Source organism: Oncorhynchus gorbuscha, linkage group LG07 (genome assembly GCF_021184085.1).
Source record: "Oncorhynchus gorbuscha isolate QuinsamMale2020 ecotype Even-year linkage group LG07, OgorEven_v1.0, whole genome shotgun sequence".
NCBI classification, from domain to species: domain Eukaryota; kingdom Metazoa; phylum Chordata; class Actinopteri; order Salmoniformes; family Salmonidae; genus Oncorhynchus; species Oncorhynchus gorbuscha.
This window is the reverse complement of record NC_060179.1, coordinates 55271767-55287404: the sequence shown is the minus strand read 5'-3', so window position 1 is coordinate 55287404 and position 15638 is coordinate 55271767. Positions and strand designations below refer to the sequence as shown.

Below are 15638 nucleotides of genomic sequence, written 5' to 3'. Positions count from 1 at the left end.
CGAAGAAGCTAAGCGGTGTTGGTCCCTAGAGGGGGGGACCAGATGATGCTGGAAGCGGTGTTGGTCCCTAGAGGGGGGACCAGATGCTGCTGGCAGCGGTGTTGGTCCCTGGAGGGGGGACCAGATGCTGCTGGCAGCGGTGTTGGTCCCTAGAGGGGGACCAGATGCTGCTGGCAGCGGTGTTGGTCCCTAGAGGGGGGGCAGATGCTGCTGGCAGCGGTGTTGGTCCCTAGAGGGGGGGCAGATGCTGCTGGCAGCGGTGTTGGTCCCTAGAGGGGGGGGACCAGATGCTGCTGGCAGCGGTGTTGGTCCCTAGAGGGGGACCAGATGCTGCTGGCAGCGGTGTTGGTCCCTAGAGGGGGGGACCAGATGCTGCTGGCAGCGGTGTTGGTCCCTAGAGGGGGGACCAGATGCTGCTGGAAGCGGTGTTGGTCCCTAGAGGGGGGACCAGATGCTGCTGGAAGCGGTGTTGGTCCCTAGAGGGGGGACCAGATGCTGCTGGAAGCGGTGTTGGTCCCTAGAGGGGGGACCAGATGCTGCTGGAAGCGGTGTTGGTCCCTAGAGGGGGGACCAGATGCTGCTGGAAGCGGTGTTGGTCCCTAGAGGGGGACCAGATGCTGCTGGAAGCGGTGTTGGTCCCTAGAGGGGGGGACCAGATGCTGCTGGAAGTGGTGTTGGTCCCTAGAGGGGACCAGATGCTGCTGGAAGCGGTGTTGGTCCCTAGAGGGGGGGACCAGAGTGGGGGACCAGATGCTGCTGGAAGTGGTGTTGGTCCCTAGAGGGGGGGACCAGAGGGGGGGACCAGATGCTGCTGGAAGTGGTGTTGGAGGTCCAAAAGGAGGCACACTTTCCTCTGGTCTAAAAAAAACATGTTAAAAAAGCTTCCAACGCCCCAGGTGCAGTGATTGGGGACATTGCCCTGTGTCAGGCGCCGTCTTTCGGATGGGCCGTAAAACGGACTTCTTGACTAAATGTCTAATCTGGCCCTCATATCATCACGGTCACCTAATCTTTCCCAGTAACTATTCCCCAGGTCGTTGCTGTAAATAAGAACGTGCTCTCGGTCAACTTACCTGGTAAATTAAAGGGTTAAATAAACAAATAAATATGAAGAGGGAAAAAAAAGAGTGGAGAGGTGTTACCACTCAATTACACACAAACACCCGTCACACACCCAAAAGCACAAAATACTCCCCTATAAACAATCACAAAATTATTATAAGATATTTCCTCCAAAACAAGCCTTCGTCTCTGATCCAAACCCTCTCTCTGACACACACAGAGAGAGCGAGAAAGGGGAGCTGGGCAGATGTTGACTCTGTATTTAAATCATTATCCAGTAAAATGTGGTGACATCACATGAACCAGGTTGTTTTTAAATGGTTAAGCGTGTGTAGATGTATGTGGAGACAAAAGCACACAACTGGCCTGACAAAGACACCAGCAGCCAAAAACACAAACAGCTGTCTGTTTTCAGTATTCACAAACTGGCAAGAGAAACAGAGGAAAGGAGAAAGGGAAGGAGAGCGAGAGGAGAGAAATGTACAGGGGATAAAGTACAGGACTTATACAAAAAGGAGTGAGACAGGAAGAGGAGGAAGGGACCGAGAGAGGCACAGGAAAAGGGAGCTTTGGAGGGAGGGGACTAGGGTTAGAGAGAGGCCAGATGGGGGCATGGGGTGTGTGTGTGTGTGGATAATAATCTGCACTAATCAGGAGCGTGTTAACCCATCTGAGCAGTCAGAGCAGATTATCCCTCTAACAATGGCCTGCCCTCATCTGCTAAATGACCCCACTCGAAATCACATGCTGTCAGTGACAAACACCATCTATACGTAGAAGGACCCTCCAGAACACAAGGAACTGCATTACGATGTCTCCCAATACAGTGCATTCGGAAAGTATTCTGACTTTTTCCACATTTTGTTACATTACAGCCTTATTCTAAAATGGAATAAAATGGTTTATTCCCCTCAATCAAATCACATTTTATTTGTCAAATACAACAGGTGTAGACCTTACCATGAAATGCTTACTTACAAGCCCTTAACCAACAATGCAGTTAAGACGTGTTAATTAAACAATAAGAAAGAGTAACAATTAAAGAGCAGCAGTAAAATAACAATAGCGAGGCTACATACATGGGTACCGGTACCGATGTGCGGGGGTAGAGTTACATGTAGGTAGAGTTAAAGTGACTATGCATAGATAATAAACAGAGAATAGTAGCAGCGTAACAGAGGGGGGGGGGGGGGGGGGGGCAATGCAAATAGCCTGGTTAGCCATTTGATTAGCAGTTAAGGAGTCTTATGGCTTGAGGTAGCAGCTGTTGGGAAGCCTTTTGGACTGAGACTTAGTGCTCCCGGTACTGCTTGCCATGCGGCAGCAGAAAGAACAGTCTATGACTAAAATTAAAATAAAATCACATCCGGCCGTGATTGGGAGTGCCATAGGGCGGCGCACAACTGGCCCAGCGTCATCCGGGTTTGGCCTGGATAGGTCGTCATTGTAAATAAGAATTTGTTCTTAACTGACATGCCTAGTCAGTTAATACCAGTACATACCTTATTTACATACATTTTCAGACCCTTTGCTAGGAGACTCGACATTGAGCTCAGGTGCAGCCTGTTTACTTTGATCATCCTTGAGATGTTTCTGCAACTTCACAATTCCTTCGAACCTCATGGCTTGGTTTTTGCTCTGACATGCATTGTCAACTGTGGTAAATTCAAATGATTGGACATGATTTGGAAAGGCACACACCTGTCTATATAAGGTCCCACAGTTGACAGTGCATGTCAGAGAAAAACCAAGCCACGAGGTCAAAGGAATTGTCAGGAGAGCACAGAGACAGGATTGTGTTGAGGCACAGATCTATGGTACAAACATTTTTTTTATACAGCATTGAAGGCCATAATTTCATACTGAAATGGAAGAGGTTTAGAACCATCAAGACTCTTCCTAGAAATGGTTGCCTGGAGCAATCAGAGAAGGGCCTTGGTCAGGGAGGTGACCAAGAACCCGATGGTGACTCTGACAGAGCTCCAGAGTGCCACTGTAGATATGAGAGAACCTGCCAGAAGGACAACAATCGCTACTGCACTCCACCAATCAGGCTTTTATGGTAGAGTGGCCAGACGGAAACCACTCCTCAGTAAAAGGCACATCACAGCCCACTTGCCGTTTGCAAAAAGGCACCTAAAGGATTCTCAGACCATGAGAAACAAGATTCTCTGGTCTGATGAAACCAAGATGGAACTCTGGCCTGAATGCCAAGTGTCACATCTGGAGGAAACCTTGCACCATCCCTACGGTGAAGCATGACCCTAAAGCACACAGCCAAGAGAAAACAGGAGTCTTCAGGACAAGTCTCAATGTTGAGTGGCCCAGCCAGAGCCCGGACTTGTACCCAATGGAACATCTCTGGAGAGACCTGAAAATGTATGTGCAGCGACGCTCCACATCCAACCTAACAGAGCTTGAGAGGATCTGCAGAGAAGAATGGGAGAAACTCCCCAAATACAGGCGTGCCACGCTTGTAGCGTCATACTCGAAGACTCGAGGCTGTAATCACTGCCAAAGGTGCTTCAACAAAGTACAGAGTCTGAATACTTATGTAAATGTGATATTTCAGTTTTCTAACATTTCTAAAAACCTGTTTTTGCTTTATTATTATGGGATATTGTGTGTAGATTGATGAGGATATATTGTTTTAATCTATTTTAGAATAAGGAAGTAACGTAAAAAAAAAAAAAATATGGAAATAGTAAAGTGGTCTGAATACTTTCCGAATGCCCTGTACCGGGGTTCATGAGAAGCAGATACATTGACCGGAGGATGTAAAAGCAGCCAATAGCAGAGGTGACCCATCACCAAATTAAAAAACACACCCATGACCCATAACGCCCATAATGTCTTAATCGATCTCGGATTGAGAAAATTGTGATTGGAGATTAGGATGAAGTGATGACGGGCCCGAGAGAGGGGGTTTAGCCAAGGGTATAGGGGGGAAGAAGGGCAGCAGCTGGATTCTCCCTGAAGTGTACTCATTCGCTGTCCCACGTGGATTTAAAATGGAATGGATTTGTGCGTGAAATAAGCAAACAGGGTGCCCACTTTCATACGCTAAGGCAGACGCAGAAACGTGTACACACAATCCAGAGACACTGACCACTGGTCCTTGGCAGGTATTTTATTTCATATATAGACGCTTTCTGTAATCAAATGTGAGTGCAATCAAACAACAGCAAATACAAACATTACCGATGTAGTCTGAACCAGGTACACAGGTTTAACACTAGGACTCTACCTGGGTTTTTAAAAAAAGGTACACTCCACCATATGACATCATACACAAAATGGGGCAGCACTCTGCTTTACAGACAACAGCAACATTTTTTATCTGCCAAGAAGACTGATCACATTGGGAAGAGTCAAGTGTCAGTTTTGGCAAATTTGAATTGTGTTGGCGTTTTCCGTAACCAGGAAGTTGCCCTGCAGTCTATGATGACATCACATTGTGGAGTAGGGCGTCTGGCGGCCAACCAGGGGTTGATGTCACAAAGCAGGACCAAAGATTTAGCCAAAGCTCCTAAATATTCTTAAACAACTCCACATTTCCTAGTTTACAGAGACTGATTTGAATTCAACTTTAGCTTGGTAATACTCCGTAAAATCAACAGCTACGCGTGAATGTTGCTCAATGTGATCTGGGCCCGGTTTCACGATAGCGATGGACCTTAGGCTTACAACTGTTTTAACGATGCAACTTTCCTACAACCGTCGAAGATATAACATGCGTTTCCAAAAACACCACGCGTAGAGAACGGTCGCTAAATGCATCGTTGGAGCATGTGTTGCTACTGATAGGATCGAACGGGAGTGCTGCTCTCAGATCAGCTTTTATCCATTCAAATCTTTCCTTTACATATTTCCTAATACATATTTCTTTCACAAAACTGACTACGGATCAGCTTCTAGAGACACATTACCACCTACAGTTGCAAATATCGATTCGGCTTATTTTTTTAACGCTTACCCAATAACAAATGCACCATATCACTGATTTGTTAGGCTACACGTGATGAAATATATTGACACAAATTACAGACAGTATCCTACAGTACAGTACATTTGAAGCATCTTTTTATGTCGCCTCCCACTGTTTCAATGGCAAAGACATTGGCAACTTTGTATTTGTAGTCAACTTTGTTCTAAAGTTATAGGTGGTCACAGAGACCATGTGATTATGTTTAGCGGAGATATTGTGTATAAAGTGACGTGGGAGGGCAAAAAAACATTAACTCGGCTGTTCTGATGTGATCTGATGCAAGCGTTAGATTATGAGCATCTTCAAGTGCAACGTTAATAACGATGGTTTTGGGAAATTGCTCACAGATTTAACGACAACGTATCTAACGTTCTTGGGAAACCGGGCCAAGGTTAACTATTGAGCCTGCTTTACTCAGGTGGGCAGAGCGGAGGGGAATAAGGTGAGACGGTGGGGTCCGTTTTTGATCAAAGTGATCAGGTTAACTATTGATCCTCTTTGATCAGAAGAGCGGAGGGGAGTAGGTGAGGTTCAGGAGCTGTCTGTTTTTGATGCAGCAGGTCCAACCAAGACACCCTAACCCCAGTGTTTCCCAAACTCGGTCCACGTTTAGTTATTTTGCCCGAGCACCACACCGCTGATTTAAATAATGAACATCATCATCAAGCTTTGATTGCTTGAATCAGCTGTGTTGTGTTAGTGCAAAAAACTCAAATGTGCTCCCCTTGGGGTCCCCATGCCAGTTTGAGAAACTCTACCCTAACCCCTGATCCCTCCCTCCCCCAGTCCTGCCTGTGACAGACATAATCACACGGAACCCCACCACGCCCAGAGTCCACCATTGTGAGCCCACCCCTACCAGAGAGAACAGAAACCGCTGTAGTCCTCTGGAGTCCCAAACCAGTCCCTCGCCTCTACCAACTCTCGGAAATCACTCCATTGTCACACTTCCTGACAAGACTGATGCTGGTTTCCAGCGTGTCAAATCAATAACCCCAACCAACTTCGGGACAAAGTCATGACTTTAACAATTCATTTCAAGTTTAATAAAATGGACATGTAAAAATGGACATGCAAGTCAAATTGAGATATTCCCCATTGGTTAACGAGATTTAAACCACACTAACAGTTGAACATTTCATTTGGGATGTATTTCACTGCTTCACAAAATAAATGCATGTGCCTTATCATTAGGCAAGACTTTTCAATGTTATTTATGAAATTGCACTTTGTGGTGCGTGTTGGAATATTACTTTGCTGTGAAGCCAGGTTGAAGTGTCTATCGGAGAGACTAAATTAGACCTAAACCCCTCAATATTTCCACTCCCTCGGCTTTGGGACACGTGCATTCATGAGAGCCCGCCATATGCACAAATCGAGGGCATTGGAGCGAGTGGAAGGGACTGGTTTGGGATTCAGCACTCCTCTCCTTTTTACCGCTCTTCTCCTTTGTTTATCCTACAGCAAACAGAAAATAAACATGATCAGAAGTCTCCATCCATCAGGAGGAACCAATCAGAGGCGGTCAGGTGGGATCAGTTTGAACCAATACCCACCCTGTAGCGTGGCACATAGGGGGTCAGGTGGGATCAGTTTTAACCAATACCTGTTCAGTAGCTGTGGCGTGGAGCAGAGGGTTGTGAGGGACGTGTAGCACGTGGACCCCCCACCCTCTGTGTGAGAGAGAGACAGAGAGAGAGATACAGTGGGAAGCACAAATATTTGATAACCTGCCGATTTTGCAGGTTTTCCTACTTACAAAGCATGTAGAAGTCTGTAATTTTTTATCATAGGTACACTTCCAACTGTGAGAGACGGGATCTAAAACAAAAATCCAGAAAATCACATTGTATGTAATTTGCATTTTATTGCATGACACAAGTATTTGATCACCTACCAACCAGCAAGAATTCCAGCTCTCACAGACCTGTTAGTTTTTCTATCTAAGCCCTCCTGTTCTCCACTCATTACCTGTATTAACTGCACCTGTTTGAACGTGTTACCTGTATAAAAGAGACCTGTCCACACACTCAAACAAACAGACTCCAACCTCTCCACAATGGCCAAGACCAGAGAGCTGTGTAAGGACATCAGGGATACAAATTGTAGACCTGCACAAGGCTGGGATGGGCTACAGGACAATAGGCAAGCAGCTTGGTGAGAAGGCAACAACTGTTGGCGCAATTATTAGAAAATTGAAGAAGTTCAAGATGACAGTCAATCACCCTCGGTCTGGGGCTCCATGCAAGATCTCACCTCGTGGGGCATCAATGATCATGAGGAAGGTGGGGGATCAGCCAAGAACTACACAGCAGGACCTGGTCAATGACCTGAAGCTGGGACCACAGTCTCAAAGAAAACCATTAGTAACACACTACGCCGTCATGGATTAATATCCTGCAGCGCACGCAAGGTCCCCCTGCTCAAGCCAGCGCATGTCCAGGCCCGTCTGAAGTTTGCCAATGACCATCTGGATGATCCAGAGGAGGAATGGGAGAAGGTCATGTGGTCTGATGAGACAAAAGTAGAGCTTTTTGGTCTAAACTCCACTCGCCGTGTTTGGAGGAAGAAGAAGGATAAGTACAACCCCAAGAACACTATCCCAACCGTGAAGCATGGAGGAGGAAACATCATTCTTTGGGGATGCTTTTCTGCAAAGGGGACAGGGCGACTACACCGTATTGAGGGGAGGATGGATGGGGCCATGTATCGCGAGATCTTGGCCAACAACCTCCTTCCCTCAGTAAGAGCATTGAAGATGGGTCTTCCAGCATGACAACGACCCGAAACACACAGCCAGGGCAACTAAGGAGTGGCTCCGTAAGAAGCATCTCAAGGTCCTGGAGTGGATTAGCCAGTCTCCAGACCTAAACCCAATAGAACATCTTTGGAGGGAGCTGAAAGTCCGTATTGCTTATCAACAGCCCCGAAACCTGAAGGATCTGGAGAAGGTCTCTATGAGGAGTGGGCCAAAATCCCTGCTGCAGTGTGTGCAAACCTGGTCAAGAACTACAGGAAACGTATGATCTCTGTAATTGCAAACAAAGGTTTCTGTACCAAACATTAAGTTCTGCTTTTCTGATGTATCAAATACTTACTTCATGCAATAAAATGCTAATTAATTACTTAAAAAGCATACAATGTGACTTTCTGGATTTTTGTTTTAGATTCAGTCTCTCACAGTTGAAGTGTACCTATGATAAAAATTACAGACCTCTATATGCATTGTAAGTAGGAAAACCTGCAAAATCGGCAGTGTATGAAATACTTGTTCCCCCCACTGTACATTTGCAGGGCTTGGTGTGTCAGGTTTTAGTGTGTGTGTGTGTGTGTGTGTGTGTGTGTGTGTGTGTGTGTGTGTGTGTGTGTGTGTGTGTGTGTGTGTGTGTGTGTGTGTGTGTGTGTGTGTGTGTGTGTGTGTGTGTGTGTGTGTGTGTGTGTGTGTGTGTGTATATATGTGTTCGGGCAGTTGGGGTTCAGGCAGCACAGAGTCCAAGACAAGTACCAGATTGAACCAGTCTGGGTCCCAATCCCCACCTCCAAATTTCCTGTCTCTCTCACACACACACAAACACATAAATCCACCCCAGGTCATGTCCATGTAGTCAGGTGATCAATGTCAACAACAACAAAAAAATGTAACACCAGAAAACCTGGATGGTAAAAACGTCTACCATCCAGACGCTTCATCAGTCCTTACAACAACCGCAACACCTCCAAAGACACACTCCTCCCAAGGAAAAGCAGAGTGTGTGTGTGGGTGTGTTCATCCTCACACGCACACACACACACACACACGTTGTCCACTGGGCACGTGGAGGAGGCAATTCTCCCTCTGGGTGGCTAGACCAATCACAGGAGGAGACCGGGTCGCAGTTACCACGACTACCAGGGGTCCTCCAGATCACACTGAGATAGAGAGAACGAGAGAGAGAAATGTTTATGAGGCGCCATAGTGCATACAATATAAAACTGATGTTATTAACGTATTAATGTTGAGAAGCAGGTGTGCAAGTGGACCGGGGGCTGAGAATGTGAGGGGTTGGTATGTGGGTCAATCTGTGGGATGAGCCGATCTTGGACTCACCTGTTGGTGGCCTACTGAAAGACAGGCTGTGTCCCAATTCTTATACTAGGCTACAGCCTATGTAATAGGCTTTTTTTGTCGCCAAGAATTAAACATTTGTAGATGATGCTATAAATGCCATGGTGCCATGTAGCAGGAAATCACTGTGCACTATTCAGGACACGAAGAGCAATTTCAGACCCACAATGGAATGTTCACAGGAAAAAGTGATCATATACCATAACAGTGAGACACTGACCAAATCTGACAGTCAAGAGACAAACCAAATCAGATGGACAGATCTTAGTATTATTATTAATTCAAATCACTTTTATTGATTATTTTATTCATTCACATATTGCTGTATGGAACAGATTCAGCCCAGACACACACACACACACACACACACACACACACACACACACACACACACACACACACACACACACACACACACACACACACACACACACACACACACACACACACACACACACACACACTTGTGTCTTGTTGCATACAGTAAGTGCCACCATTCATCAGAGAGAAATACAACTCAGTCTTTAGAAATACAATGACACACACACCTTTTTTACTTTGGTATTTTGAACATTTTAGAACTTTGTATACTGTTCCAGAATTTTGAAGTAGTTACAGTACTGTAGTGGACACACACCTTAACAAATTCTACCAAACAAACACACACACACACACACACCTCAGCTGGCTGCTAAGACCCGTCTCTCTCTCTCGGACAGACAGAGAGACACGCAGGCAGACGCAGAGAGACAGAGACAGGTAAACAGAGACACACAGACACACACAGAGACACAGAGACACACAGAGAGTGAGTGTGTTGTGTGTGGGTACTGTGAGATCAGGTATAGGTGGTTTATGGGAACTTGTGTTTTTATATGGACAGTCCAGTCGGTCTTCTCTCTCTGTCAGGTAGAGGTCCAGACATGATCGGTCCATTGACTTAGACCACTCATCTTTATATCTACCCATTATGGCGTTTGTGAGAGCACGGATGGACTAGACGCTGTGAGAGCACGCATGGACTAGACTAGATTTTTTTTGGGGGGGGGTCAACCACAGAGATCAGAGGTGAATTAGGAGGGGGGAGGATCTGGTTGGCGAAGCTCAGCAGCTGGAGGATATAGTGGGACGAGGTCTGCCGCCGGAGGTTCAGGTTGGTCAGTGTCTACCGCTGGAGGTTCTGATTGGTCGATGTCTGCAGCCGGAGGTGGTTGTTGGTCGATGTCTGGAGAGGGCGTGTCTTTGCTTTTCTCTGTCTCCGGGGATGAGGGCGTCTCGATGACGACAGGTGAGGGAGGGGGAGAGGGGGGTGAGGGCCGGGGGGAGTCAGGGAGGTCGTCAGCGGTAAAAGAGGAGGATTCCTCTTCCATGTCGGCTGTATTCTCCCCAGGCAGACGGTAGACTGCCAGGGCTTCCTCCAGCACCGAGCGATACTGCCCCCGGTGGTGCAGGCGGAACTGACGCAGCGCCTCCAAGAGGTTGGTCGCCGTACTGCTGCCTCCTCCCTCCTCACTCTCCTCCTCTCCTCCACCTCCAACACAGGCCTGGCCGGGGCAACACCACGCCACACACACACACACACACACACACAAGCTAGTGTCAGACACACACCAGCGTCAAACACGCACACACAGGCACACACACTGTCTCACACCATACTACCCCTACCCCTGTGGCCAGCTACCCGTAGTGACATTGTCTTTGTCCAGTGAGGGAGAGGAGAATACAACAATGCCTTCCCGTTCCCCACTACAACTCCCAACACCCCAAACACAACACAAACACAGACTAGACTAGGCAAAATAGTTCATGTTCAAAAGACGTCCAGGACTTTTGTGTGATAAAAGGTTGGGACACGGTAGGAAGGAACATCAGGGAGCAGTATTCATGTGATGTGAAACCAAGTCTTGATTCTAGATGAAATATTCAATTTTGATCATGTTTGGTATTTTGACGGTCCTCGAAGCCCATTCACACGCCAGAAGAGTGGTGCTGTTGTGACTGGGCTGGAGTGGGGTCATTGTGGAAGTGGGAGGTCAGGGGTGAGCGGTCAAAGGAGAGTTACTCACCCCTTCCTCTTCTCTTTGTGGGTTCAGCCTGCTGTACACCGCCTCGATCACACTGCGCCTGACCCCACACACACACACACAATTAGACATTCTTATTTGTGAACTTGTGTGAAGCATTATTGAGAACTTGGATCAATAAATCGTGACAGTCTCTCATACTTTCATGAAGAAAGAAGGGAGAGACATGGACAATAAAGCAGTTGTCTTCAGTGTGTGTAGTATTTACTTGCAGGCCAGGCCTCCTCCAGGTGGAAGGTTGGGGATGTTCTCAGAGGCGATGTTCCTCAGAACAGACACCAGGTCAGGAACCCCCTCCTCTCCACAGCTACCCAGCAAATCTAGAGACAGACACAGGGTTAGACTGGAAACGCAACAGAATAAAAGACGGACAGTTGCCTCTGACCAGAATATTGGCCGCCATGTCCACGTTGAAAGAGCCTCTGCTCGTCGACACCCAGCAGGTGGTCACTATTACACACCGCGGCGACAGCTTCTCGCTGCTATTTGCCGTTCGTCCCTGTGTGTCTAAGCTCTTAGAAAGGATGGGGGTGTATGTGCGTGTTCTCACCCTCTACACGTGTCTCCAGGTATTTGTCCAGGTCCTCCTCTCTCTTCAGGGCTTCCTCAGACACCTTGGGAGCTCCCGGTAAAGTCACCAACACCACACTCATGTTATCTCTGCTGCCCTGGAGAAACACACATACAGAGACCGGGGCTTAGAGTGTGGGTGAGTTAGAGTGTGGGTGAGTTAGAGTGTGGGTGAGTTAGAGTGTGGGTGAGTTAGAGTGTGGGTGAGTTAGAGTGTGGGTGAGTTAGAGTGTGGGTGAGTTAGAGTGTGGGTGAGTTAGAGTGTGGGTGAGTTAGAGTGTGGGTGAGTTAGAGTGTGGGTGAGTTAGAGTGTGTATGTACCTTGTGCAGACAGGTGTCCACCACAGCAGTGCAGACTCTTTCCAGGTCGTCAAACACTTGTAGCCGGGACCTGACGAACTCGCACAGCTCCTCGTTGGACATCACGTCCCAGATCCCGTCGCACGCAAGCACCACAAACTCATCCCCCTCCGCAGCACGCTCCAACACACACACCTGTGGGAGGAACACACATCTCAGCTGGAGAGATCACACACACCTCAAGTAGGAGAAAGACCTTGAGTTTACTACAAGCTGTGCACAGTAATGAAGGCATTTTAAAACACACACACACACCTCTGGCTCTGGGCTGACCAGTTGTTCTGTGGGACCCTTCCCATCCACACACTTGTAGTCATAGTCCCCCAGGGCTCTGGACACGGCCAGGGAACCGTTGACCCTCTGGATCATCACTGACCCCCCTGCGTTCTGGATACGCTCCTTCTCTCTGGGGTTGCACGGCTTGTGGTCCTGCAGTGAGAAAGAAAGCATTTGAGATAAGAGGCTGCTGATCTACAACATGACCTTGCATTCTAAATAACTACTCATTACATGATCAGGGTCAGCGATCATGCGTCTTGCCAGGCTCAAACTGATCCCCTGCCGTCTCTCCCCATCACTCCCTCCCTCTCACTCAGTATATTGTATAAGTATTCAGCTCCCTGAGTTCATACATGTTAGAAACACTGTGGGCAGCAATTACAGCTGTGGGTCTTCAAACTCTGTCAAGATGTTGGGGATCATGGCTAGACAGTCATTTGAGTCTTGCTGAAAGATGAATTCCTCTCCCAGTATTTGGTGTAAAGCAGACGGAAGCAGGTTATGCTCTAGGAGTTTGCCTGTGCTTAGCCCTATCCCAATTCTTTCTTTCTTTCCTGAAAAACTCCCCAGTATTTACATTTCACATTTACATTTAAGTCATTTAGCAGACGCTCTTATCCAGAGCGACTTACAAATTGGTGCATTCACCTTATGACATCCACCCAACGTGGGGCTCAAACCCACGACCCTGAGATTAAGAGTCTCATGCTCTACCGACTGAGCTAGCCAGGTACCGATGTCAAGCATACCGATACCATGATGCAGCCACCATCATGCTTGAAAATAAGGAGGCAGTTGCTTAGTAATGTGTTGTGTTGGATTTGACCCAAACATAGGGCTTTGCATTTAGGCCAAAAAGTTTATTCCTTTGCCATGTTTAGTTGCATTATTACTTTAGTGCCTTGTTCCATACGGGGCGGCAGGTACCCTAGTGGTTAGAGTGTAGGGGCGGGAGGTAGCCTAGTGGTGGCAGGTAGCCTAGTGGTTAGAGTGTAGGGGCGGCAGGTAGCCTAGAGGTTAGAGTGTAGGGGTGGCAGGTAGCCTAGTGGTTAGAGTGTAGGGGCGGCGGGTAGCCTAGTGGTTAGAGTGTAGGGGCAGCAGGTAGCCTAGTGGTTAGAGTGTAGGGGCAGCAGGTAGCCTAGTGGTTAGAGCGCTGGGTCAGTAACCGAACAGTTGCTGCAACGAATCCCAGAGCTGACAAGGTAAAAATCTGTCGTTCTGCCCCTGAACAAGGAAGTTAACCCATTGTTCCCCAGAAAGCAGTCATTGTAAATTAGAATTTGTTCTTAACTGACTTGCCTAGTTAAATTTAAAAAAAAAAAAAGTTAAATACAAGATGCATGTTTTGGAATCTTTTCACTTGGTCATTAATGTGGAGTCACTATAATGTTAATTCATCCTCTCCCATCTCAGCCATTGAACTTTGTAGCCATTTTAAAATCACCAATTGCCCCCATGGTGACATCCCCGAGCAGTTTCATTCCTGTCCTAAAGCACAGTTCAGAAGGATGACTGTATCCGAGGTGTCTGGGTGGTTTAACACATAATCCTCAGCATCATTATAAACTAGACCATGCTTAACCTCTTCAACCTATGGGGGCGCTATGTCATTATTGGATAAAAAGACGTGCCCGTGTTAAGCGCAATATTTTGTCACGAAAAGATGCTCGACTATGCATGGAATTGACAGCCTTGGAAAGACAAAACTCTGACGTTTCCAAAACTGCAAAGATATTATCTGTGAGTGCCCCAGAACTAATGCTACAGGCGAAACAAAGATGAAGTTTCATACAGGAAATGCCCCAGATTCTGAAGGCGCTGTGTTCCAATGTCTCCTTATATGGCTGTGAATGCGCCAGGAATGAGCCTGCCCTTTGTCCTTTCCCCAAAGTGTCTGCAGCATTGTGACGTGTTTGTAGGCATATCATTGGAAGATTGGCCATAAGAGACTACATTTACCTGGTGTCCCGCCCGGTGTCCTGTGTCAAAATTATTGCGTAATCTGTAGGTCCATGCGCGTTCCATTTCTTCAGAAGAGAAAGTCAACTGCCACGATGGATTTTATCGTCAATAGATATGTGAAAAACACCTTGAGGATTGATTCTAAACATCGGTTTGCCATGTTTCTGTCGATATTATGGAGTTAATTTGGAAAAAAGTTTGCGTTTTAATGACTTAATATTTTTTTTTTTCCTTACCCAAACGTGATGAACAAAACGGAGCGATTAGTCGACACAAATCATAATTTTTGTAAAAACGGAACATTTGCTATCTAACTGAGAGTCTCCTCATTGAAAACATCTGAAGTTCTTCAAAGGTAAAGGATTTTATTTTAATTCTTTTCTGGTTTTTGTGAAAATGTTGCATGCTGAAAGAGAGGCATAATCCTATGCTAGGCTATCAATACTGTTACACAAATGCTTGTTAAGCTATGGTTCAAAAGCATATTTTGAAAATCTGAGATGACAGTGTTGTTAACAAAAGGCTAAGCTTGAGAGCAAATAGATTAATTTCATTTCATTTGCGATTTTCATGAATAGTTAACGTTGTGTTATGCTAATGAGCTTGCAGATAGATTTACACAATCCTGGATACAGGTTTTTTTCGTAGCTAAACGCGATGCAGAAAACGGAGCGATTTGTCCTAAACAAATAATCTTTCAGGAAAAACTGAACATTTGCCATCTGAGAGTCTCCTCATTGAAAACATCCGAAGTTCTTCAAAGGTAAATTATTTTATTTGAATGCTTTTTTGTTTTTTTGTGAAAATGTTGCCTGCTGAATGCTAACGCTAAATGCTACGTTAGCTATCAATACTGTTACACAAATGCTTGTTTTGCAATGGTTGAGAAGCATATTTTGAAGATCTGAGATGACAGGGTTGTTAACAGAAGGCTAAGCTTGAGAGCAAATAGATTAATTTAATTTCATTTGCGATTTTCATGAATAGTTAACGTTGCGTTATGGTAATAGCTTGAGGCTGTAGTCACGATACCGGATCCGGGATGGCTCGACGCAAGAAGTTAAGGAGATATTCAATGTCAGATTTGTTATTGTGACCAGTCACTGCCCTTTATGAGGCCTTTGAAAAGCTCCCTGGTCTTGTAGATGATCTTACAGGTGTTTTATGTATGGGGGACAGAGTAAGGGTTAGTCATTAAATCATGTCAAACCCTATTATTTGCCAG

The 15638-nt window shown here is 46.4% G+C and overlaps 1 protein-coding gene across 3 annotated transcripts in view; it reads right to left on the bottom strand.

Annotated features, from left to right (window-relative positions):
- Nucleotides 1-8456: 8456 nt before the first annotated feature.
- The window catches only part of LOC124040056 (protein phosphatase 1B-like), a 29232-nt gene continuing 22050 nt past the window's right edge, over nucleotides 8457-15638 (bottom strand). For 2 of the 3 annotated variants that reach the window (XM_046356826.1, XM_046356827.1), the window contains exons 3-8: nucleotides 12428-12601; nucleotides 12134-12307; nucleotides 11793-11910; nucleotides 11451-11562; nucleotides 11225-11282; nucleotides 9432-10699 (exon numbers count right to left, since the gene is read on the bottom strand). In XM_046356826.1, coding sequence (XP_046212782.1) covers nucleotides 10229-10699; nucleotides 11225-11282; nucleotides 11451-11562; nucleotides 11793-11910; nucleotides 12134-12307; nucleotides 12428-12601 — 1107 coding nt within the window. In that variant the 3' untranslated portion in view covers nucleotides 9432-10228. Of the gene's footprint in view, nucleotides 8960-9431; nucleotides 10700-11224; nucleotides 11283-11450; nucleotides 11563-11792; nucleotides 11911-12133; nucleotides 12308-12427; nucleotides 12602-15638 lie in introns of those variants that run through there. The other variant, XM_046356828.1, reaches the window with a different exon arrangement.